The sequence below is a fragment of the Artibeus jamaicensis genome, unplaced genomic scaffold (genome assembly GCF_021234435.1).
Source record: "Artibeus jamaicensis isolate MK-2021 breed Jamaican fruit bat unplaced genomic scaffold, CSHL_Jam_final contig_2566, whole genome shotgun sequence".
Classification (NCBI taxonomy): Eukaryota; Metazoa; Chordata; class Mammalia; order Chiroptera; family Phyllostomidae; genus Artibeus; species Artibeus jamaicensis.
Window position 1 is genome coordinate 81,101 of NW_026521552.1, and position 21,871 is coordinate 102,971.

The 21,871-nt window shown below is 51.3% G+C and overlaps 2 protein-coding genes across 14 annotated transcripts; one reads left to right on the forward strand and one right to left on the reverse strand.

Moving 5' to 3' along the window:
• Window positions 1-4,081: 4,081 nt before the first annotated feature.
• On the reverse strand, window positions 4,082-10,069 carry TSEN34 (tRNA splicing endonuclease subunit 34). Of its 5 annotated transcripts, XM_037127599.2 has the most exons (6): window positions 10,051-10,067; window positions 9,850-9,904; window positions 8,861-9,107; window positions 8,377-8,620; window positions 7,970-8,227; window positions 4,082-6,400 (listed from the first exon to the last, which is right to left on the reverse strand). In XM_037127599.2, exons 3-6 carry the CDS (start codon window positions 9,101-9,103, stop codon window positions 6,213-6,215), a joined length of 933 nt encoding a protein of 310 aa, XP_036983494.2. In that variant the 5' UTR covers window positions 9,104-9,107; window positions 9,850-9,904; window positions 10,051-10,067; the 3' UTR covers window positions 4,082-6,212. The 5 variants fall into 5 exon arrangements, with proteins under 5 accessions (XP_036983494.2, XP_053518545.1, XP_053518544.1 ...); XM_053662570.1 differs by lacking the exon at window positions 9,850-9,904 and having other exon boundaries at window positions 10,051-10,069; XM_053662569.1 differs by lacking the exon at window positions 9,850-9,904 and having other exon boundaries at window positions 8,861-9,125; window positions 10,051-10,064.
• MBOAT7 (membrane bound O-acyltransferase domain containing 7) lies at window positions 9,302-21,861 on the forward strand. Of its 9 annotated transcripts, none has more exons than XM_037127593.2 (9): window positions 9,302-9,611; window positions 10,351-10,550; window positions 11,490-11,568; window positions 11,681-11,810; window positions 12,338-12,464; window positions 14,175-14,334; window positions 15,603-15,963; window positions 18,193-18,369; window positions 20,841-21,861. In XM_037127593.2, exons 3-9 carry the CDS (start codon window positions 11,493-11,495, stop codon window positions 21,226-21,228), a joined length of 1,419 nt encoding a protein of 472 aa, XP_036983488.2. In that variant the 5' UTR covers window positions 9,302-9,611; window positions 10,351-10,550; window positions 11,490-11,492; the 3' UTR covers window positions 21,229-21,861. The 9 variants fall into 9 exon arrangements, with proteins under 9 accessions (XP_036983488.2, XP_053518542.1, XP_036983482.2 ...); XM_053662567.1 differs by having other exon boundaries at window positions 9,302-9,492; XM_037127587.2 differs by lacking the exons at window positions 9,302-9,611; window positions 10,351-10,550 and adding an exon at window positions 10,561-10,850.
• The last annotated feature ends 10 nt before the right edge of the window (window positions 21,862-21,871 follow it).

The window sequence follows — 21,871 nt, forward strand, 5'->3', positions numbered from 1 at the left end:
ATCCGCACATTCCTGGAATGTTTATAACCTAGTGGCTCTGGCTACCTCTGGGGACAGTCGCCCTCCCTTAGCGTGGGCCTCCGTTAATTTATTTATTCAGCAGCACAAGGAATTGTTCCACACGGTGACATACAGCGGTGAATAAAAAGCCCATCTACTCACGAAGCTCAGAGTCTTAGGGGAACAGAAAAATAATAAGTTGAAGGAAGTAAATCACTTCTGGTTGGGGTGCCACGAAGAAAATTAATTACTTATAATGAATGAGGGAAGATGATACTTCAGATAGGATGGTCCCGAGTGTACTCTTTAAGTAGATGACTTTTTTTTTCTTTTTAATAATTGAGCCTCAAGGGTAAAAAAGGCTTTCTGCCGCTTTATCAAAAACAGCAGTTTATACTCTGAGGTTCGTCCCCAGAACAGGGAAAATGTTGTGAAACCTCTTACTATATATTCTGAACCATCATGGCGCCATTTGTCACCTTAAAGAGTTTAGTTTTTGATGTGCTTTGTCAATATCTTACCCTTAGTCAGCCCCTAGGATTATTTCCTGCAGTCCTTTCCTCTCTGGAGGAATCCCATTCACACTAAGGGCTTTACTAATTATTGTTAGATGGTGTTTAATGAGCACTTTAAATGTGCTAGGCTTTGGGCTAAGCACTTCATCTGGGTTTTTTTTTCCAATTAATTTTTTTTTTGAGAATAAGAGAGGGAGAGTGAGAGAAACACTGATTTGCTCCACTTACTGATGCATTCATTGGTTGCTTCTTGTACATGCTTGACCAGGGGTTGAACCGGAAACCTTAGCATGTTAGGAAGATGCTCTCAGCAACTGAACTACCGTATTTTTTTGGACTACAAGATGCACTCCCCCCGCCCCGAAATTTGGGAGGAAAATGAGGGTGCGTCTTATACTCCAAACGTACCTTACCTGGCTCATGGGTGCGGCTGGGGGGGCAATGGTGGAACAGGGTCACACGTTATTAAATATTTTACCACATTTTTTTGCTTCAAAGGTTTTTTTCCTATTTCCCTCTTCTAAAACGTACGTGCATCTTATGGTGCAGCGCCTCTTATAGTCCTAAAAATATGGTACCTAGCCAGGGCCTTCTGGGTTTTTAATTCTTGTGACCTATAATTTTTTTAAAGACTTTTACTTATTTTTAGAGAGAGAGGAAGGGAGGGAGAAAGAGAGGGAGAGAAATATCAATGTGTAGTTGCCCCTTGTGCACACCACTCCCCAAGGACCTGGCCTGAAACCCAGGCATGTGCCCTGACTAGAATCAAACTGGCAACTCTTTGGTTCACAGACAGGTATTCAATCCACTGAGCCACACCAGCCAGGGCATAACCATGATTTCTATCACTAAAAATAACAATAGGTGGCATTCCTTACTATGTAAGTGGTACTGTTCTAAGAATTTTACTTGTATTAATTTATTTAATCCTCGATACATACTTAAAGAGTACTCTGAGAGAAGCTGTCCTCCCTCATTAAGGAGTACTAATACTATTATTAATCCTGTTTCTCAGAGACAGTACTGAGGCACCAAAAAAGGGTTACAGGACTTACCCAAGATTACACAATGTGGAAATAAATGAAAAAAGCAAAGGCTGTTTATACAGAGTGAGAGCATCAGTCACTCAAATTTTGGCAGAGACTTCAAGACAAGCAGGTTTTTAAAAATACTTTATTTATTTATTTATCTTTAGAGAGGAAGGGAAGGAGAGAAACATCAATGTGTGGTTGCTTCTCGTGAGCCCGCTGCCAGGAACTGGCCTGCAACCCAGGCATGTGCCCTGACTGGGAATTGAACCAGGATGCTCTGGTTCACAGGTCCGTGCTCAATCCACTAAGCTATACCAGCCAGGGCTCAGACAGGTAGTTTTACAGTGGAAGAAAAGGTATTGGCTTTAGGTGTGCACTCATTGGAGGCTGTTGGCCTGGGAAACTCCTGGAGGTGGGCTAATTTCAGGCATCCTATTTGATAGGTGAAGGGAGGGTATTTGGCTTTCTCCTGTTGGTCTTAAAATGGAACCAGCAACAAAAATTAGGGAAGCTGCCAGTTTCTAATCAAATCCTGGTCCTTTTGGACTGTTACAAGGATCATTGTTTCATCCATCTTCCTACCCTCTTTCCATCTCTGTCTGAGTCATGTTTTGGGGTTTTTTGTCTTTTTGTTTGTTTGTTTGTTTGTTTTTAATTCTATTTACTTATTCTTTTAGAGAGAGATGAAGGGAGGGAGAGAAGGAGAGAAACATCAGTTGGTTGCCTCTCACACAGAGGGGACCTGGTCCTCAACCCAGGTATGTGCCCTATCTGGGAATCAAACTGACAGCCTTTCAGTTTGCACGCTGGTGCTCAATCCAGTGGGCCAAACCAGCCAGGACTGGTTTTTCTGTTGACAGATTCTCTCAGATAAAAAGGTTACAGGAGGGCAGTAACCACATCTTTTCTACTTATCAGCAACTTAGTACAGGTCCAACATATAGTTGTCAACAAATTATTAAATGTATACTCTGGTTTCTCTTCAGATCGTATGAATATTTTGCCAAAAAATAAATTACTAAATGTATGAATAACTATATGCATCATCTATAGATCAGAAGTTCCCACAAACCTCTCCTTGGGTTTAATTTGCTAGAATGGCTCATAGAACTCAGTAACATTTTACTCACCTGATCCCTGGTTAAATATAAAAGAATATAATTCATTTTGCCCTGACTAGGGCAAGGTATGGGGAAAGGGCAGAGAGTATCCATGCCCTCTCCCCAAATCTCCATGTCCTCCAACACACTGATTAATTAAATCATTGCAAATGTTGGCTGAACTCAATCTCCAGCCCCTCTCCCCTTGGTGGAGTAGGTATATTTAAAGTTCCAACCCCCTAATCAAATCGTTGGTTCCTCTAGCAACCAGATCTCATCCTTAGGTATATTGAAAAATAATTTCATTTAAACTCCGGTATGGTTAAAAGGGTTTATTATGAATATACAAACACCTCTACTGATCTTAGCACTTGGAAATTCCAAGGATTTTGGAGCTCTGTTCCAGAAATGGATGAAGACCAAATTTGTATTTCTCATAATAAATCACAATAGTGACAAGTAGTAAAGCAAATATATCAAGAAGGGGGATGCAGGGTGTGTTAAATTTTAAGGTAGGGTGACCATGGAAGGCCTAAGGTATTACATTGAAGGAAAGACCAGCCTACAGTGAGGGACAAGACCATATGACCACCCGGGGGGGAAACATTCCAGGTTAGGTTGCAAAAACAGTGAAATGGGAGCATGCTGTTGAGGCCAGTGTGGCAGCAGCAGAGTAAGCACAGAGAGGGATGGATGGATGGGGTCAGTTAAAGAGAAACCTGCAACATGGGGCCTTTGCTTTTACCCAGAGATGGAAGTGATTGGAAAGGGTTTTTTTTTTTTTATTTCACTTTATTTATTTATGTTTAGAGAGGGGAAGGGAGGGGGAGAAACATCAATGTGTGGTTGCCTCTCGTGCGCCCCCAACTGTGGACCTAGCCAGCAACTCAGGGATGTGCCAACTGGGAATCAAACCCATGATGCGTTGGTTTTCAGGCTAGCACTCAATCCACTGAGCCAGACCCACCAGGGCTGATTGCAAAGTTATAAAGAGAGGAGTGATATGGTGTGACCTACCTTTTAATCTGATTATGGCAGCTTTTCTGTTGGAAACAGACAATAGAGGGGCAATGGTGGAAGTCAAGGAAATGAATTAGGAAGTTACTACAATAATCAGAGTGAGTGATGTCCTGACTTTTGGCAACATGTTGGTAGTAAAGGTGAACGAGGTGCTTAAATTCTAGGTCTCCTGTTTTTGAAAGTAGTGTCTATAGAATTCAGTGACTGATTGGATGTGGGGACACCAGCCACAGTATATTTTTTAAAGGCATTGACACACTGTAATCACCAAAGTCCATAGTTTACATTACAGTTCATTCTCAGCACTGTACATTCTATAGATTTGGACAAATATATAACATGTATCGCCATTACGACGTCATACATAGTATTTTCACTGCCTTAAAAATTCTGTGTTCCTTTTTCAGAATGTAGCCTTTTCAGAATGACTTTTTCCACTTAGTAATATGCATTTATGGTTCCTCCATGTCTTTTCATGGCCCGAAAGCTCATTTCTTTTTACTGCTGAATAATATCCCAATGTCTGAATGGACTACATCTATTCACTAACTGATGGACATCTTAGTTGTTTGCAAAGTTTGGCGATTATGAATAAAGCTGCTATAAGCATGGGTGCAGATTTTTGTGGGGGCCTAAGTTTTCAACTCCTTGGGTCAATACCAAGAAGCATAGAGTAATTTAATTGTCATCAACTGCCAAACTGTCTTCCAAAGTGACTGTACCATTTGCATTCCCACCAGCAATGAAAAGTTCCTGTTGTTCCACATTTGCAGCAGCATTTGGTGTTGGCAGTGTCCTGTATTTTGGCCATTCTAATACGTATCTAGTGGTATGTCATTGTTACTTTGCATTTTCATGATGACATGATGTGGAGAATCTTTGCATTGGCTTATTTGCTATCTCTATCTTCTTTCATGAGGTGTCAAGGTTTTTAGCCCATTTTTTAAATCATGGACTTTATTTTTTTATTGTTGAGTTTTAAGAGTTCTTTGTATATTTTGGACAATAGTCCTCTATCACATATGTCTTTTGCAATATTTTCTCCAAGTTTTTCATTTTAACATAGTCCATCTTATCAATTCTTTCTTTTGTGGATCATGGCTTTGGTGTTGCATCTAAAATGTCATTGCCAAACCCTAGGTCATCTAGGTTATATCCTAGGAGTTTTAGACTGTTATAGCTTTGATTTTACATTTAGGTCTACAAAGAATTTGGAGGTAATTTTTTGGTCAGGGGTGTAAGGGTCTGTGTCTAGGTTTTTGTTTTGGGGTTTTTTTGGCATGTGGATGATCTCACAATAGTTTTTAAAGAGGATCTTTACTTTGTTGCAGAGAGGAACGTTGGAGAGTATATTTACAAGCCAATTACCAAAGAGACACAAAGAATAGTATTAGTCAAGCAGGGGTTAGTCCTAACTACACATTGTTTCAATATATGTATAAACGTTGAAAGTTGGTACTGATAACGGCCTGGTAATTTCTTAAGCAAAAAGATAGATATAGGGATCATTTTATAAATACATATTTTATACCTGTGTTTTAACTTTTATAAAAATTATGGAATATGATACACACATAAAAAAGATCTAGAACATAAATGTACAGTATAAAAAATAATTTTCAAACACCTGTATAAATACTTATCAGGCCAAGAAAAAGAACACCACCAATATTCCAGAAGGTCCAAGAGCGCTTCCTGACATTCCCCTCCCCACTCTAACTCCTGTAGTCAAACAGCAACACTTACCTCCTTCTTTTTAGTTCATGTGTTGTTTTTTTTTAAGATTTCATTTATTTATTTTTAGAGATGGGAAGGGAGGGAGAAAGAGAGGGAAGAAACATCAATGTGTGGCTGCCTCTCATGTGGCCCCCACTGGGGGCCTGGCCTGAAACCCAGGCATGTGCCCTGACAGTCAAACTGGCAACCCTTTGGTTCATAGTCTGGCACTCAATCCACTGAGCTATACCAGCTGTTCATGTGTTATTTTCATTTATATCCTTGTATGCATCTGAACTATTTCATGAAAATCTTCCCAAAAGGAAGTCTAACACTGGGAATGGCTCAGGCTTCATTCAGAGTCACAAAGACCAGGTTTTAAATCCCAGCCCTGCTGCTTACTAGCTGTGTGACCTTGGACAAATCATTTCTCCTCCTCTAGGCTTTTCGTCATCTGTATAAGAAGATGAAAATGGCCACATTTCCCAGGACTGTCCTAAGGATTCAAATCACAGCTCCACATTTATTCAACAAGTTTATTGAGAGCTCTTGGGACCTAAGCCCCGTAGAAAATAGAGATGAATCAAACCAGTCTTCATTCTCAAGAAGTTCCCAGTTTGGAAATAGATAACTACAAAAACAATACAGCCAACAAGTGCTTTAAAACATGGAGGCGCATAAAAAGAATATAGTGTTTATAAATTTGCAGTCAAAAACTAACCATAGGAAGAGGTCGGAAGGTGTCCTCTCCTCCCACGCAGAGATGAACTTGGGACCACCTAGAAAGGCTCTTGCCACAGATACACCCACACCCCACAGGTCTCTGGAGTTCACTGCAGGCTGGCCCACTGCAAGGAGGTGTAGACCACCTTACCATCAGACTGTGGAGAACAGAGGAGCAATGTCTTTCTGACGCTGGTTCCGAGGCGGCCAGCAGAAACCAGGTCCTGGAGCGGGATGGGATCCCCAGGAGCCCAGCACTGGGCAATGTAGTGGGCATGAAAACGGAGCGGGTCACCTGGGTAAGGAAGAGAGGCATGCAGCAATTCCAATAACACTGGGTCGAAGACCAGACATAGGAAGGAGAAAGGGAATCATTTTAGCAATCACTGTGAGTATTTTTTTATTATTATTATTTTTTAGTATTTTATTTATTTTTAGAGAGAGGGGAAGGGAAGGAGAAAGAGTGGGAGAGAAACATCAACGTGTGGTTGCCTCTCATGTGGCCCCTACTGGGGACCTGGCCCAGGCATGTGCCCTGACTGGGAATCGAACTGGCGACCCTTTGCTTCACAGGCCCGTGCTCAATCCACTGAGCTACACCAGTCAGAGCCACTGTGAGTATTTTAAAACAGATATCCTTAGGCTTAGAAATTTGTCTCCTCAAAATTTTTCTCAAGGAGTATAAAAGTGTACCAGCACTAAAGTCCACCCATATACATTACCCAGTGCTAAGACTCTCACACCTCATCTGCAGAAGACTTAGTGGACAGTTTCCAATCAACAGTTAAGCTCTGACTACTTTGCAGGTAGCTCTATCTTTTCATATTCTTAGGGGAAATAAAAAGGGTGATTCTCTGCAGATTTATTTTTTTAAGCTTTCAGTTACACAGTAAAGACACCCTTACTACAAATTCATGTTAAGTGATTCATTAAAAGTTCCTTTACCACCCCTGGCTGCTGTGGCTCAGTGGACATTTCAGTTGCTTGTCTGCAAACTGAAATGCCGCCACTTTGATTCCCAGTCAGGTCACATGACTGGATTGCAGGCAATGTACCCAGCTGAGGGCATGCTGTGAGAGGCAAATGATCCATGTATCTCTTGCACATCCATGTTTCTCTTCCTCTCTCCCTACCTTCCCCTCTAAAAATAAATAAATAAAATCTTTTTTTAAAAAAGTCTCTTTAGCTATACCTGATGCAAATTCCCTTTCAGAGGTAACCATTCAGTTTGGCTGGAGTACATCCTTTCACGCCTTTTTCTACCTTTCTGATGGGGTTCTCTTAGTCTACTTAGTAATCCATTTTATTATAAGTTCCTTTCATATTCTTTCACTTGACTCACAATTTTTAAGACTACTTAAATAATGTGTATATAATTGCGTAACAATATAAAATATGACTTACTTTTTACTATATGTGTTTTTCTTTCTTTTTTTTTACTATACACATTTTTCTACAAGCTATTCTTTTTCTCTCCCTTTGGTCACTTTAAAAATACATGTACATGGAGCTATACCAACCTGACAACTAATGGTTTCTCTGACAGCTAACAGTGATGTTTAACCACTAAGCTGTTACTCATTATTCTGGTTGTTATCTAACTTTTGAATACTTTAAGGAATCCTGCAATGAATATTTCTTATATGTTTGGTATCATATCAAAGTATTTCTAACTGAATCTTCCAGATGAAAGGACGTGTTAATAAAATTTCCTGTACTGCTCTCCAAATAAGCTTGGGCTCCCAAGTGTTGCCTGTCCTTCCATGTGTTTCAGAAGCTGAGGAAATGAGACAAAGGAAAAATGCAGAATGTGGTGGGATTGTGAAGAAAGGGGCAGCAACCAGAGGTCCCAACCCAAACTCACCAGGATAGACTAGGAAGTCGCCCCCAAATTTGCCAGCCGCACTGAGGAAGAAGCCTCGCTCCCACAGGTCTCTGTAGATGCTGTAGCGCAGCTCATGGACTGGACGGCCAGCATGGGGCCAGTCCTTGGACCGGACACGCCAATCCAGGGGCCTAGCCTTGATGGGTCGAGGCCTAGCAGTGGCTAGCTGGACGAGCATAGCAGACCTGGGCAAGGGGATGACTCCATCTGAAGGCCCTGGTTGGGGAGAGGTGGATCCTAGGGAGGTAAACCCAAGAGTTGGGTGACTCCAAGACACAAAGTCTTCCCATCCCCGAGGGAATCCAGGCCCTAGAGTCCCAGCCAAAAATCCCAAAAGTTCTCTCACCCCCTTCCCCTAACCCCTGGTCTGCACCTCCCATCCTCACCTGCTTCCTCCTGTTCTCCAGGAGCCTGGCTAGCACTGGCCCCATTATCTCCAGCCGCTTGGTTTCCACTGGCCTCCTGACTCTCACTTGTCGCTGAATCCTGTTGCACCTTCTGTTTCTTGGCAGCCTGGCCCTCTGCGATCTTCCCTAAGAGCTCCTGACGACGGGTCTCACGGGCCTCAGCTGCCAGGGCACTTTGCTCCTGGAAGCCCTGCTCCTGATGGCGCTTGTAGGATGCCACAGCCTGAGAAGTAAACTTAGCTGCAACCTCAGGATACAGGTATGCCCTCCCCGAGGAAGCCCGGAATCCTGACTCCCTGATCCTTCCCATCTCAGGGCCTGAACCTGTGGATCCCCAGTCTGCCACTCCCATGTTATCCCAGAATCCATGACTCGTAGACCCCTCCTCCACTCAGGATCTCGGAGTCCAAGTCTCCATCTTCTCCCGCAAGTCGAATTCGAGCCCCTTGGCCGCCCCCCTTACCAGGCTGTGTTCGCGGGGATCCGGGCGCGGGGCGCTGACCAGGGTTACAGCGCCTATCTCAGCCAGAAGCCGCGCCTCCTCGGGCATCAGCAGCAGCGGGAGACCCAGTCGCGAGTTCTGACGGGGCCCGCGGGGCAGGGCGCCCACCGTGCGACCCCCAACTCCTAGTCGCTCCCGCAGCGCCTGCACTGCTTCGGTCCCCCACACAAGGGAGCGGCCGTTCGCCACCTCCACCACCAGCATCCTCCTACGGGAGCCCGGGCACCTGGGTTACAATAGAGCGGTCCGGAGCGCTCCCACCGCCTCAGGGATCTGGGTGAAGCACCGCCCCTGGGCCTCGGGTGGGTAGAGCCCCGCTAGCCTCGCGGTCCGCCACCTGCGGAACGCGAGAGGGGGGCAGGCCCCGCCCCCTGGCGGCAGGCACCACCCCCCGGCGGTTCAACCAGGCCCAGGGCCGCGGGAAACAAGGCCCTTTCCCTCGCCGAGGCACCCGTGTCAGCATTCTGGTCTGGGCCAAGGCTGTCGCAGCACCCGCCATCATGCCATCGCGCCTTCGCGCCTCCGAGAAAAGCCTCCTAGCGGGGTCACGCCCCCTTCCAGAGGTCCACTTGCATCGTCCTCTCGCAAAGCAGGTGTGTCCGTTCTGGCCTTCGGGTCAGGTGTGGGGACCTCCAGAGGCCAAAGCCAACTCCGATTCGGAAGGCTAGGAACTCGGCTCCTCCCCCAGCACGAGGCCCGCCCCTTCCCGAAGGTAGGCAGTTCCGCGTTCGGGAGCCCTCGGCCCGTCCGAACAGACCCGCCCCTTTCCGAACAGAAGCAATGGTTGTTTGCGCACCATTGGCTCCGTTCTTCCGCAGCCTGTGGCCGCACATCCTGCGGCCACCGGCGGTCCCCCAATTAGGGAGTCCCCGCCCCCAGACAGAGCCACACAGCCGGAGGCCCCGCCCCCCTGAGCACCAGCCGTCCATTCTACGCTCGGGCGGGCTCACCCCACACGCGGGCGCGCGGTCGCCTCCTCGCTTCTCTTCAGAATGTGGCACCGTCCTCCGAGAAAACCAGTTAGGCAACTCGTAAACACCTACTCGCAGTCGCAGCGGTGCCACCCCCTACGCGGCGTGCCAAGCGCTGCTTCTTTCACGCAACACCCCCGTAAGGCCCCCCCACCTTGCGTCAATTTCGTCACACCTCACCTCCGCGAAGCCGGACGCCTGGGCCCCGCCCCTCAGGGCCGTAGCCCCGCCTTTCCCTTAAAGTGGAACACCTTAACCCCGCCCCCCGAAACGCTCCTCCCCTTGTCCATAGTGTTCTGTGACTTCTGAACTTGAAACGCCTTTCCCTGGCCCCGCCCTCCTGGGAGCCCGGAGCCCCACCCCTTCACGAAAGGACACATTGGCCCTGGGAAAGTCCAGATCCCCGCCTCTTTCACGTGGCCCGAGCCTGTGGCCCCGCCTCCCTCCTAAATGTAAGATTCCTCTTATCAGCAAACCCAGGTCACTGGCACCGAACTCTCTCCGAAGGGAACCGAAGCTGTGGCCCCTCCCATCTCCGTCCGAAGCTCTGGCTCCATCTACTGCCGAACACAGACCTTCAGTATTCGACTACTTCCGAAGAACTCCGAAGCACTTAGCTCCGCCTCCAAGCTGTCTCCCGCCGCCTTCTGAACGCTGTCCAGGCCCCGCCCTCTTCCCAGGTTGGTCAAGTCTCTGAGCCCGAAGCTCTGGAGCCTCCGCCTTCAGATCGTGAAGCCCCGCCTCGTGGAGTATTCGGCTGGGTAGATCCTGCGTCCAGCTCTAGCCGCGGACGCGTGCTTCCGGCGCCGGGTGCCAGCTCTTTCCCGGCCTAGACCGTAGCCGGACGGGGTCGGCTCACCCGGCTCCGGATCGCGCAGGTCGGCCGCCCCAGAGAGAAGCGGGGACGTGCTGGGCGGGGAGGCGTGGCCGGCCCGGGGTGGACCGCGGAGCCGGGCCCAGGTGGGCCCAGGTGGGCCCAGGTGGGAAAGCCGGTAGACGCGGATGAGTCGCGGTGGATCGGCGGGGTACGGGGGCGGAGGCGGCGCTGGAGGGCTGCCAAACTCGGGGTGGCATAACCGCCTGTGGCTTCGCTGGGCGGACCCGACCTCGCTGGGTGCTCGAAGTCGGAGTGGGGCTGGGGAGAGGACCTGAAAAGACCCTTATGGGGCCCGCTTTCCCGGTTGTAGGCAGAAGAGGGGTCTGGAGCTCCAAAACAGGTGCAAGCTGGAGACCTGGACTCCTCTGAGCCCCTCGAAGGCGGGTGTGGGTCTGGAGACCTGCGTGCTCGAAGAGGGAGGAGGCTCCAGGGGACCAGAAAGTGATTCCTGGGTCCTCGAAGGAGGAGGGGGCTGGAGGTCTGGCCTCCTGGGATCTCACAGGAGAGGAGGGGTAGAGGTCTGGGTTCTCAAAAGAGGGGGCCTGGAGATGGAATCCTCTATTCTCTAACGAGGAAGGACCTAGAGGTCCGGATTCTTATGTTGTCAGAGAGGAGCTGGGGGTAGGACTCCACGGTCCTCGACAACTGGGGCCAAGGAGCGGATTCCCGAATCCTCTAAACCGGAGCGGCTCGGAGTCCTGGGTTCCTGGGTTCTCATTACGAACCTCTGCCCTTCCCCCAGACCATGTCGCCCGAAGAATGGACATATCTAGTGGTTCTTCTTATCTCCATCCCCATCGGCTTCCTCTTTAAGAAAGCTGGTGAGTCAGGTTCCCTCCCCAGTGGAAAATAAGGAGGGGTGGAGCAGGGTAGGGGGAACCCCCCCCCACCCCCGGGAAGGTTCCAGGCTTATACTCTCTCTTCTCCCTGCAGGACCTGGGCTCAAGAGATGGGGGGCAGCTGCTGTGGGCCTGGGGCTCACCTTGTTCACCTGTGGCCCCCACACTTTGCACTCTCTGGTCACCGTCCTTGGGACCTGGGCCCTCATTCAGGCCCAGCCCCGGTGAGGATGGGGTGTGGGGAGAATGGAGGGAGAGAGGAAGCAACCTGTTTCCTCTGTGGGTCTTTCTTGATTTCTGCCTCACTCTGTGGACATCTCTTGTTTATCTCTTGTTTCTTCATTTGTCTGTTATTGTTGTTGTTGTTGTTGTTGTTTTTCTTTCTCTCCTGCCTTCTTCTGGGTCTTGTCCCTATGTGTTTGTCTGGGTCCTCTACATCCATGTTATGGATTCAGGAGCGAGGAGGACATTACTGTCCGCTGGCCCCATCACCATTGGTATTCCCTCCCCTTCCTCCCAGTAGAAGGTGTTCACCCTGAAGCCTCTCTTAACCTCTTCTCATGCTTTTCACTGTTACTGTGCGTATTTGTATGTGGCTGTGCCTCTTTTACTGCTGTGTCAGTCTTGCTCATTCTGCCCCCATTTTCTGTCTCTGAAGGTGGGGAGGTGGGGGAGGATTTGTAATTAGAATCCGGGGAGGTGGAGGCCAAGTGCCCGAGCTCAGCACCACAGCCTCCTTCCTCTGCCCCAGCTCCTGCCACTCCCTGGCCTTAGCCTGGACCTTCTCCTACCTCCTGTTCTTCCGCGCACTCAGCCTGCTGGGTCTGCCCACTCCCACGCCCTTCACCAATGCTGTCCAGCTGCTGCTGACGCTGAAGGTCAGATTCTCCTCCACCCTCTCCTGTGCCAGTTAACCCCCCAATTCTACCTACCGCTCCCTGATGCTCCGGTGGGGGACAGGGGAGGCTGGATTTTATCTCCCACACACCCGGGGGCGGGACTTCAACCCGCAGCTCTTCCCTGGGGTAAAGAGGTATCCCGAATAACGCCGGCGTAGATGCCAGATGCTAAGTAAGTGCCCACTAACGTGTCCTTGCATCTTTGGGGCAAGCCATGTTGCAAAAGAGGAAGAGCAGCTTTGAGGAGAAGGTTCTTATCTAAGCACATGAAACAGGGACATCCAGGTCTGGCTCTCAAGTCTCCTGGGAAGATGGGTGAAAAGAGATCCTCAGGCCCCACCCCAGTGGTGAGTTCCCACCGTGCCCTGGCGTCTGGCGACACGTCAGTGAACAGCAAGCCAGGTCTCTTCAGGATGGGAATTCAGGACAGGCAGCCGTTGCTTAGCCAGAAGAGTTGGAGGAACAAGGATTGGTCCAAGAAGGAAGGAGGAACAGCAGGGGCCACACCACGCAGGGCCTTGTGAGCCAACGTCAGGAGTTTGGAGTTCTTCCTATGGGGGCCCAAGATCCCTTGGAAGAGGTTTTTGGAGTGTTGCTGTCATGGGACCAAACTTGCACATTGGAAAATACTCTGGGTACTTCGAGGAGATTGCAGCAGAAAGGGCAAGATGGGATGAGGTCAGGCTCTGTAATCAAAGCCCAGCTGGCAAGCAGTGGTGGCGGCTTGCTCAGGCTGTCAGTGGGTCGGCAGTCTGAGTCCCAAGAGGAAACGCGGCATTTAGGATAGCTTGAGGACTTATCATTTACAACAGGGTGGAGGACGTGGAGGAGCCAGGAGGGACAGTGCAGGAATCCTGGGCCAGCAGCCGGGGAGGGTCGCCAGGGGAGAGAGGAGGTGCAGGTGGGGGGGCCTGGAAGGAGAAGACATGTAGAGGCACCCATCCTGAGATGTACCTGGGGTCGCACCAGCCCAAAGCAGTCCTACAAGGGAATGAAACTCCAGCCCTCAGTCCTGCCTTTCTCCCTCTCCACCTGAGGCTCTCGGTGGACTAAACAAGAAGCGGGAAGGTGCAGAGCTCTTCCCTGATGCAGAGCCGGCCTTGGGTCTATGCAGAAAAGGGTAGAGAGCAGACGTGAAGGAGCAGGCTGAGCATATTGAGCCTGGTAATGGGGGCAAAACAAAAGAGAGACCTAAAGGAATAGATGTGGGGAGCTATTGGATGGTGGTGCCATTGCCTGAAGCAAGAGTCTAGAAGCAGACACCTGGTTCAGAGAACGGGTAATACCAGGTTCCACTGTGCACATGCCCAGTAGACATCTGAGTATTGGTAAGGGGCAACTTGGTGAATAGGTTTGGAGGAGAGAAGCCTGGCCGAGGGTAGAGTTGGGGAGTCACGAGGTGTGGGTGGGGGTATCTAAAACTACAAAGGGAGAGAACAGAAAAATGAGGCCCAGCCGGCCCAGGAGTGAGCCCCGGGGAAGGCCTACCAGCAATAGAGGAACAAAAATGCCATATTTTTTTTGGAGCATACAACTCTAGATGCTCCCTGGGGAGTAGAGCTCAGCTCCCAGCTGCACCCCAGCATCCCTGGGCTCCCGAGAGGGGTATAGCTTAAGGGAGGGAGGTGGTGTGAGGGGGTGCCAGGTCTGACCTGTGCCCCCCCCCACACACACACCCCTTCCTCCCAGCTGGTAAGCCTGGCTAGCGAGGTACAGGAACTGCACCTGGCCCAGAGGAAGGAAATGGCCTCAGGCTTCAACAAGGGGCCCAGCCTGGGTCTGCTGCCCAACGTTCCCTCTCTGATGGAGACGCTCAGCTACAGCTACTGCTACGTGGGAATCATGACAGGTGAGTACATCTGCCCCTCAGGCCTGCCGCTCCTCGCCCTCTCCATTCCAGCATCTGCTGCTCTGAGGGTGAGCTTCTGTCTGACCCTCCCCCTGGACCCGAGGCTCCTCCAGGGGAGACACGCATTGCTCCCAGTCTACGATCCCCATAGCTTTTCTAGGGGCAAATAGGAGATGAAGGAGAAAAGTCTATGCAGACTTACTGCCCAGAGAACAGATATGCACAGCTTACGGCTGCATTTTAGTTTCAGAAAATGCTTGTCATGAATGTCGACCTCATACAAGGCTCTGGTTTTTATGACAACTTTATTCAGCTGTCACTGACATATTTTCCCACCGAGAATCACATCCGGTTCGCTGGTTTTTGCTATATTCACAGAAGTGTGCAACTATCCCTGCCACATAGCTGGGGGCAATGTCATCACCCGGAAAGGAAACAATGCCCTCTTTAGCCCCATCCCCCGAACCTCTTTGCAATCCCAGCCCCTGGAAACCACTGATTAACTTTCTGTTCGTGTGGTTTTGTTTATTGGGAACATTTTAGAATGGAAGTGTGTGGCATGTGGCTTTTTGTGACCTGTAAGGCTCCTTACACCTGCCACTTCTTTGTTGTTTATTATTATATTATTATTATTATTATTATTATTATTATTATTATTATTATTATTAGAGGGGGAAGGGAGGGAGAAAGAGAGGGAGAGAAACATCAATGTGTGGTTGCCTCGCACGCCCCCTACTGGGGGCCTGGCCCACAACTCGGGCGTGTGTCCCAACTGGGAATCCAACCTGCGACCCTTTGGTTCGCAGGCCAGGGCTTGGTTCACTGAGCCACACCAGCCAGGGCCCCTGTCACTTCTGTTAATCTCCCCTGCCCCTGCCCGAAGCCAGGCCATCGTGTCATCTGAAACAGTCTCGCATTGTCCATCACTGTCCTTCCGCTGTCCCCACCCTGCTCAGCAGCCGAAGGGTCCTCCTGAAACGTGACCAGGACTCGGCACTTCCTGCTGGAACACCTCCCCGGGGTCTCCTAGCGCAGAGAACGAAGCGCAGAGTCCTCCGGGGTTCCTGGGAATGAGTCTGTCTCTCTGACCGACTCCATTTGAATCAGAGCCTCATTGCCTCTCACTGTCGGGGGTCTTTGTCCCTCTCTACAAGTATCTGTCCATCTTTTCTTCTCTCCGAATCCCTGGTCCTCCCCTCTGCGGGTCTCCTTCCCCGGTCCCCACCAGGCCCAGTCTCTGACGGCTGCCCCTGCCCCTCCCGCCACAGGCCCGTTCTTCCGCTACCGCACGTACCTGGACTGGCTGGAGCAGCCCTTCCCCGACGCAGTGCCCAGCCTGCGGCCCCTGCTGCGCCGCGCCTGGCCGGCCCCGCTCTTTGGCCTGCTCTTCCTGCTGTCCTCGCACCTCTTCCCGCTGGAGGCCGTGCGCGAGGACGCGTTCTACGCCCGCCCGCTGCCCGCCCGCCTCTTCTACATGGTCCCCGTCTTCTTCACCTTCCGCATGCGCTTCTACGTGGCCTGGATTGCGGCTGAGTGCGGCTGCATTGCCGCCGGCTTCGGGGCCTACCCTGTGGCCGCCAAAGCCCGGGCCGGGGCCGGCCCCACCCTCCAATGCCCACCCCCCAGCAGGTCAGGCGGCGGGAGGGAGGTGACCCAAGGCCCGGCAGGCCCCATCACCACGGGCTGGCCCTGCCCCTAGCGGGGAGGATATTGGGGAGCAGGGGGCAGGCCCACCACCTGTTGTTGGCGCAGCGTCACCCCTGGGCCACCACAGCCCATCTTCTCCTGTGCTGGGGAACAGCACTCCTAATCCTTATGGATAATCCCTTGTTGCCAGCGCTTGCCACCCTTTGGGATGAGGGATTGCTCTTTGTTGCTAGGAAAAGGAAGGTGATATCCTAGCAACCATTTGCCATCCCTCTGTTGCCATGGAAGCGTCACCCCAATAACCCAGTTGTTCCTGGTTGCTATCCTTGGGTGGTGATGGCTTGCTCTTTTGTTGCTAGGGAAATGGTTCATTAGGAAACTGGACACTCTTGGTTGCTAGGGAAGTGGGTTCCCTAACAACCTTGGTCCAATCCTTCCAGCCAAAAGGGATGCTCTTTGCTGCCATGGAAACGGCAACCTCTAAACTGCCCCTTTGTTGCTAGGAGCCAGCACTCCCGCCCATGGGGTGTTAGCACATAACCTGCAGGTGTCCTCTGTTTCTAAAGAAACCGCATCTCTGATGGCGCTGGCCTCTAGCAGAGCAGACACCATTCCTAGCAACCACAGGTTACCTTCTCATGTTGCTAAGGAACTTATGTTGCTAAGGTAACAAAGGATTGACATTGTTGCTAGTAATGCCACCCCCTCTAGCTCCTGCAGTGCCAGGTAAGAAGCACTGGTGGTCATCTAACAGCTCTCTTGTTGCTAAGGAAGTGTTGCTCCTGGGTTGCTGGGGAAACGGTGCCCCTAGCAACAGAGAATGGACTGACTGTTACTAGAAACCATGGTCAGCTTCAGCCAAGGCTGGGGGAGCAGCCCCTCCTCTATGTAAGTTACGAAATATTCCTTGATAGGGTGGGGCCATCCCCTCCTACATGTGAACTGCCATTCCGTTTTGGGGGAGATGGCCCCCCAACATGAACTTTTTCCCACTGCCCTCATGTGGGCTTCCAGTTACTGGAGAGGGCGTCCCCCAGATAATGTCAGGGGGAAGCCAAAGCCTTTTTTTCTTTTTAAAAAATGTTTGTTTTTTTACTGAATTGAGAAAGAGAAAATGAAGAACATCAATTCTTTATTCCATTTCTTTATGCATTCACTGGCTGAGTCTTGCATGTACCCTGACTGGGCACTGAACCCACAGCCTTGGCATATTGGGATGGTGCTCTAACCAACTGAGCTCCCGAGCCAGGGCTGGAAGGCTTTTCTAACCCTGCTAGCCCCACTCCGAGTGGATGGCTCCCCTCCATTATCAGAAGCCACCGGGGCCCAGGCTGGTGTAGCTCCGTGGACTGAGTGAGGGCCTGCGAACCAAATGGTCGTAGGTTCAATTCCCAGTCAGGGCACATGCCTGGGTTGCCAGCCAGGCCCCCACTAGGGGGTGTGTGAGAGGCAACCACACACTGATGTTTTTATCCCTCTCTCCTCCCCTTCTCTCTAAAAATACATACATAAATAAATAAATCTTAATAAAGAAGTCCCTAGGGGCTCAGGTGGGCCAAGGATGTCCCCCGCAGCAAGGGGGTGTTACCGCCAGTGACCCAGGAACCACCGTTTTGCTGGGGATGACACTTGAACAATCATATGGACCAATAGCCAAAGGCCCTTTCCGCAAACTTTTCTAGACATCCAAGGCATTGTTGCTAAGGAACACCCTTTTCCTAGCAACAACACCATCCAGGCCTAGAACATCTCCTTAGCAACCACGGACCACCTCATGGTTAAAGATACTACTTTCCTAGCAACCACCATATCTGACAACACCAAAAGGACCGCACTTGCAGATTTCTCTAAATACACCGAGCTTGGTTGCTAAGGAATGGTCTTTTGCTGGCATCGGAGATCCGGTGAAGAGTCAGGTTGCTAAGGACCAGTAGCCTAGCAACAGGTAGCCCTTCACGGCTTTTTCGCAGGGCCTCATTTCCAAGAGAACAATTATTGTTGAACTCTGCGCCCCCTTTTCACCATCCTCCCCCAAAAGGGCTCCTTGTCTGGGGTACCCTCCCCCGTTGCCCTAGCCATTTGGACAGCCAGAGAGGGCTGTCATCTGCGCAGGATCCCCTCCTTAGCACCGGGGCTGGGACAGTAGCCAGTGTCGGGAAGGGGCCTGGCTGAGTTGCATGTCTGTCCCCCACCTCATCCTCCACCCCCCAGTCTGGAGAAGGCGGCTGCCCTGGAGTACGACTATGAGACCATCCGCAACATCGACTGCTACCACACAGACTTCTGCGTGCGGGTGCGGGAGGGCATGCGGTACTGGAACATGACGGTGCAGTGGTGGCTGGCGCAGTACATCTACAAGAGTGCGCCCACCAGCTCCTATGTCTTCAGGTGAGCTTGCCAGCCCTACACCATACGGAACTACATCTCCCAGCAGCACCCGGGGCCGCTTGCACCTTCTCGGGCTGAGCCTCCCACCCCTGACCATCATGGGAGTTGTAGTTTCCCGAACTTGTGCTTCCGCTGACTTGCATTACCCTGGTGAATGCTTCACTGTCTTTGGGCCTCAGTTTCTACCTTTGTAAAGTCAGCCTTACTGGACAGAAGGAGTACAGTGAATCCCGTGGACTCAATAGCTAGACTTTCTGAAATCTCAGCTCTGGAAACTAGCTAAGAATCCTGGGACAGTGAGTTCTGTTTCCTCTGACACGTGAGGGGAATGGTGTTACCTGTTTCATAGGCTGATGTGAGGACTGAGCGAGATAAAGTATGACGTGTACTTAACGTGAGGCCTGGCAGGTAAGTGCTAGCTGTGTGTTAGGTTCTATCATTCTTCACTCCCACTGTGTCTTGGGGAGGAGACCTTGTGCCCTCCCTTATCTTCACAACCTTGGGAAGTAGGAACTGTTACTCCCATTTGACAGATGAGGACAGTGAGACTCAGGCACATTGGGCCATCTCCCGAGGGTCTCTCAGCCTCCCTGGAGACACCAGATGAGGTCAGGATACCCGATGGCACTTTCTCCTAAGGAAGCCATTGGTGGTGGCAAGTTCTGAAGGTGGACTTAGCTCAGTGTGTGACCTGATTTATGATCTGAAGATCGACTCTGGCCTTGTGTGCAGGAGGTAGAAGTGGAGGAAGGCAGCAGGAAGTAAAGCCAGGGGACAAATTCGGAGCCCTTGGGGCTAGTGAGTTGGGAGATGATGGTGTCCTGGAGTAGGAAGCAGAGGCTGGAAGTGGATGGATTTGAGGACTCGGGAGTGCCACGGACTGGATGTGGGGCATGAGAAAAAGAGGGTGTGAAACACGACACCCAGGTGGTGGGCGCGAGTGACTGAGGGCAGGGCAGGGCCATTTCCTGAGAAGGGGAAGAAGACTGGGCAGGAGGAAGTTGCGGGAGTGGGTGTAATAGGAAGTGAGCCTTGGGCTAACTTTGAGGTGACTGTTAGATCTCCAGCTGGGGTTATTGGAGAGGCTGTTAGTTCTGTGATTCTGGTGGTTTCACAAAAAGGCTGGTAGAAGTGGATACTTGAGCATCATCAGGAATAGGTGATATTAAAACTCGAGGCAGTGCAGTGTTTAAGCCCAGGTTCTCGACTGGGGCTGTGGCAATGCCCCCCAGGGCACATTTGGCAACAGGTGGGGACGCTTTTTGTCATAACCGAGAGGTGCTCCTGGCATCTAGTGGGTGGAGGCCAGGGATGCTGCTCAGCATCCTAGGGTGCTCACAGGACAGTCCTGCAACAAAGAACCGGCCAGCCTGGAATGTCAGTAATGCTGAGACTGAGAAAGCCTGGTGCGGACCAGGGAGGAGGAGGAGCAAAGATACAGCCGTGAGATTGGAGGGGAGTCTGGAAAGTGTTCATTCCAGGCGGTGGGGTGAGGAAAGGAAATGTTTTAAGGAGTCCCAGCGGGAGGCATCATTTTAGTCGGATGCTTCCAGAAGCTTGGTGCAATAAAGGCAGGTGTGCCACTGGGCTGGGCGTGATGGAAGGCAGCAACCTTAACGGGAGCAGTGAGGAGAGTGGAAGTGAAAGGCAGGCTGGGGAGTTTCAAGAGAGAACAGAAGAGAGACGTCAAGGAGTTGAGACGGGTCTTTGGAGAGTGTCTGCTGCACAGGGAGCTGGGAAGGAAGCGTAGGAAGCAGATCGGATGGAGGACAAGTCTGACGTTCCTGGCTATGAATCCTCCTGTCCTGTTCTCCACTCTTCCACCCCCCTGGGGAAAATGTCTTTAAATCCGGCCAAGCCAGAGAATTCTCTCTCCACCATCAGCAGGAAAGAAAGAACATAGTTCTGTTGAGGATGCATTAAGCCAGATTGCCATGCCTATCACAGGTCACTCGCCAGTGAGGTCACCAAGATAGAAAGAAATCTCACCCTTTTTACAGGCCCGCCCTTAAGAGTCCTTTACACAGCATGTCTTCAACCAAACATAAGTTGGCCTCAAGAAAGAGCCTCTTTTCCTTTTTTTTTTTAAGATTTTTATTTATTTTGGGGGGTGGGGAAGAGAGGGAGAGAAACTTCAGTGTGGTTGCCTCTCACGTGCCCCCTGCTGGGTACCTGGTCCACAACCCAGGCATGTGCCCTGACTGGGAATCGAACCTGCAACCCTTTGGTTCTCGGGCCAGTGTTCAATCCATTGAGCCACGCCAACCAGGGCTGGATCGGCAATCTCAAGCCTGGATCTCCAAAGAAGAAGTGGGTGGGAGCACGGGGGCTTGGGTACTCCGGTGGGGAGGAACAACAGTGATGAGAGGGAGGTTCACTGGGCTTCTGAAAAGAGTAGAGACTCCCAAATCTGAGGGAGGGGGGTCGGGGGGCCTGGGACTCCTAGGTCCTGACACTCTCCCTCCTTGCAGGAGCGCCTGGACCATGCTGCTGAGCGCTTACTGGCACGGCCTGCACCCTGGCTACTACCTGAGCTTCCTGACCATCCCGCTGTGCCTGGCAGCCGAGGGCCGGCTGGAGTCGGCACTGCGGTGGCGGCTGGGCCCGGGCGGCCAGCAGGCCTGGGACTGGGTGCACTGGTTCCTGAAGATGCGGGCCTATGACTACATGTGCATGGGCTTCGTGCTGCTCTCCATGGGCGACACCCTCCGCTACTGGGCCTCCATCTACTTCTGCATCCACGTCCTGGCCCTGGTGGCCCTGGGCCTTGGGCTGGCTTTGGGTGGGGGCAGCCCCAGCAGGCGGAAGACAGCGTCCCAGGCCACCAGCCTTGCCCCGGAAAAGCTCCGGGAGGAGTAAGCTGCCGACACGCCCTCTGGCGGTCGGGCCAGTTGCCAAGCTTCTGCCTGGGGATTCTGTGAACCAGGCCGCTGCCTGCTTTCCCAGAAAGGGTCCGTGGTGTGGCTCAGGGCCTGGGGCCTGGGGAGGGTGCCTGTCTGCACTCAGTACCTGCCCCTCGCGGGCCGCAGCCACCATTCTCTCGGGTTCCCTGCCCGCTGCACTGCCGGCTCCAGAAAGTGTTTCCCTCCTGCAAAATCCAGATGCTGTCTAGACGAGACTCGCTTTGTCCCTGCCAAGGTTTTCAGAGAGCTGAACTCTGGACTCCCCCAGACAGCAGGCACAGGCAGGCAAAGTCCCCTTCTCTGCGTCACAGTCGGGGGAGGAGCTCCAGAGTACGAGGAACCTCTTTCTTGTGGCCTTTGTCCCACTTTTATGTCATCGCATCAGTGTGTCAGGCCTGGAAGGGAACATAACCTTCCATTTCACAAAGGGGAAACTGAGGCGCAGGTGAGCCGGCCTGGAGACTATGATTCCCGCAGCTGCCACCTGAGCCACCTCAGGGTCCCGGTGCTCCTGTAACTCTCTTGTCATCCTGTGACCTGAGATGGCATCCGAGTGTGCTGCTCTGCTCCAATAAAGTATGTGGAAGTGTCTGGCTGGT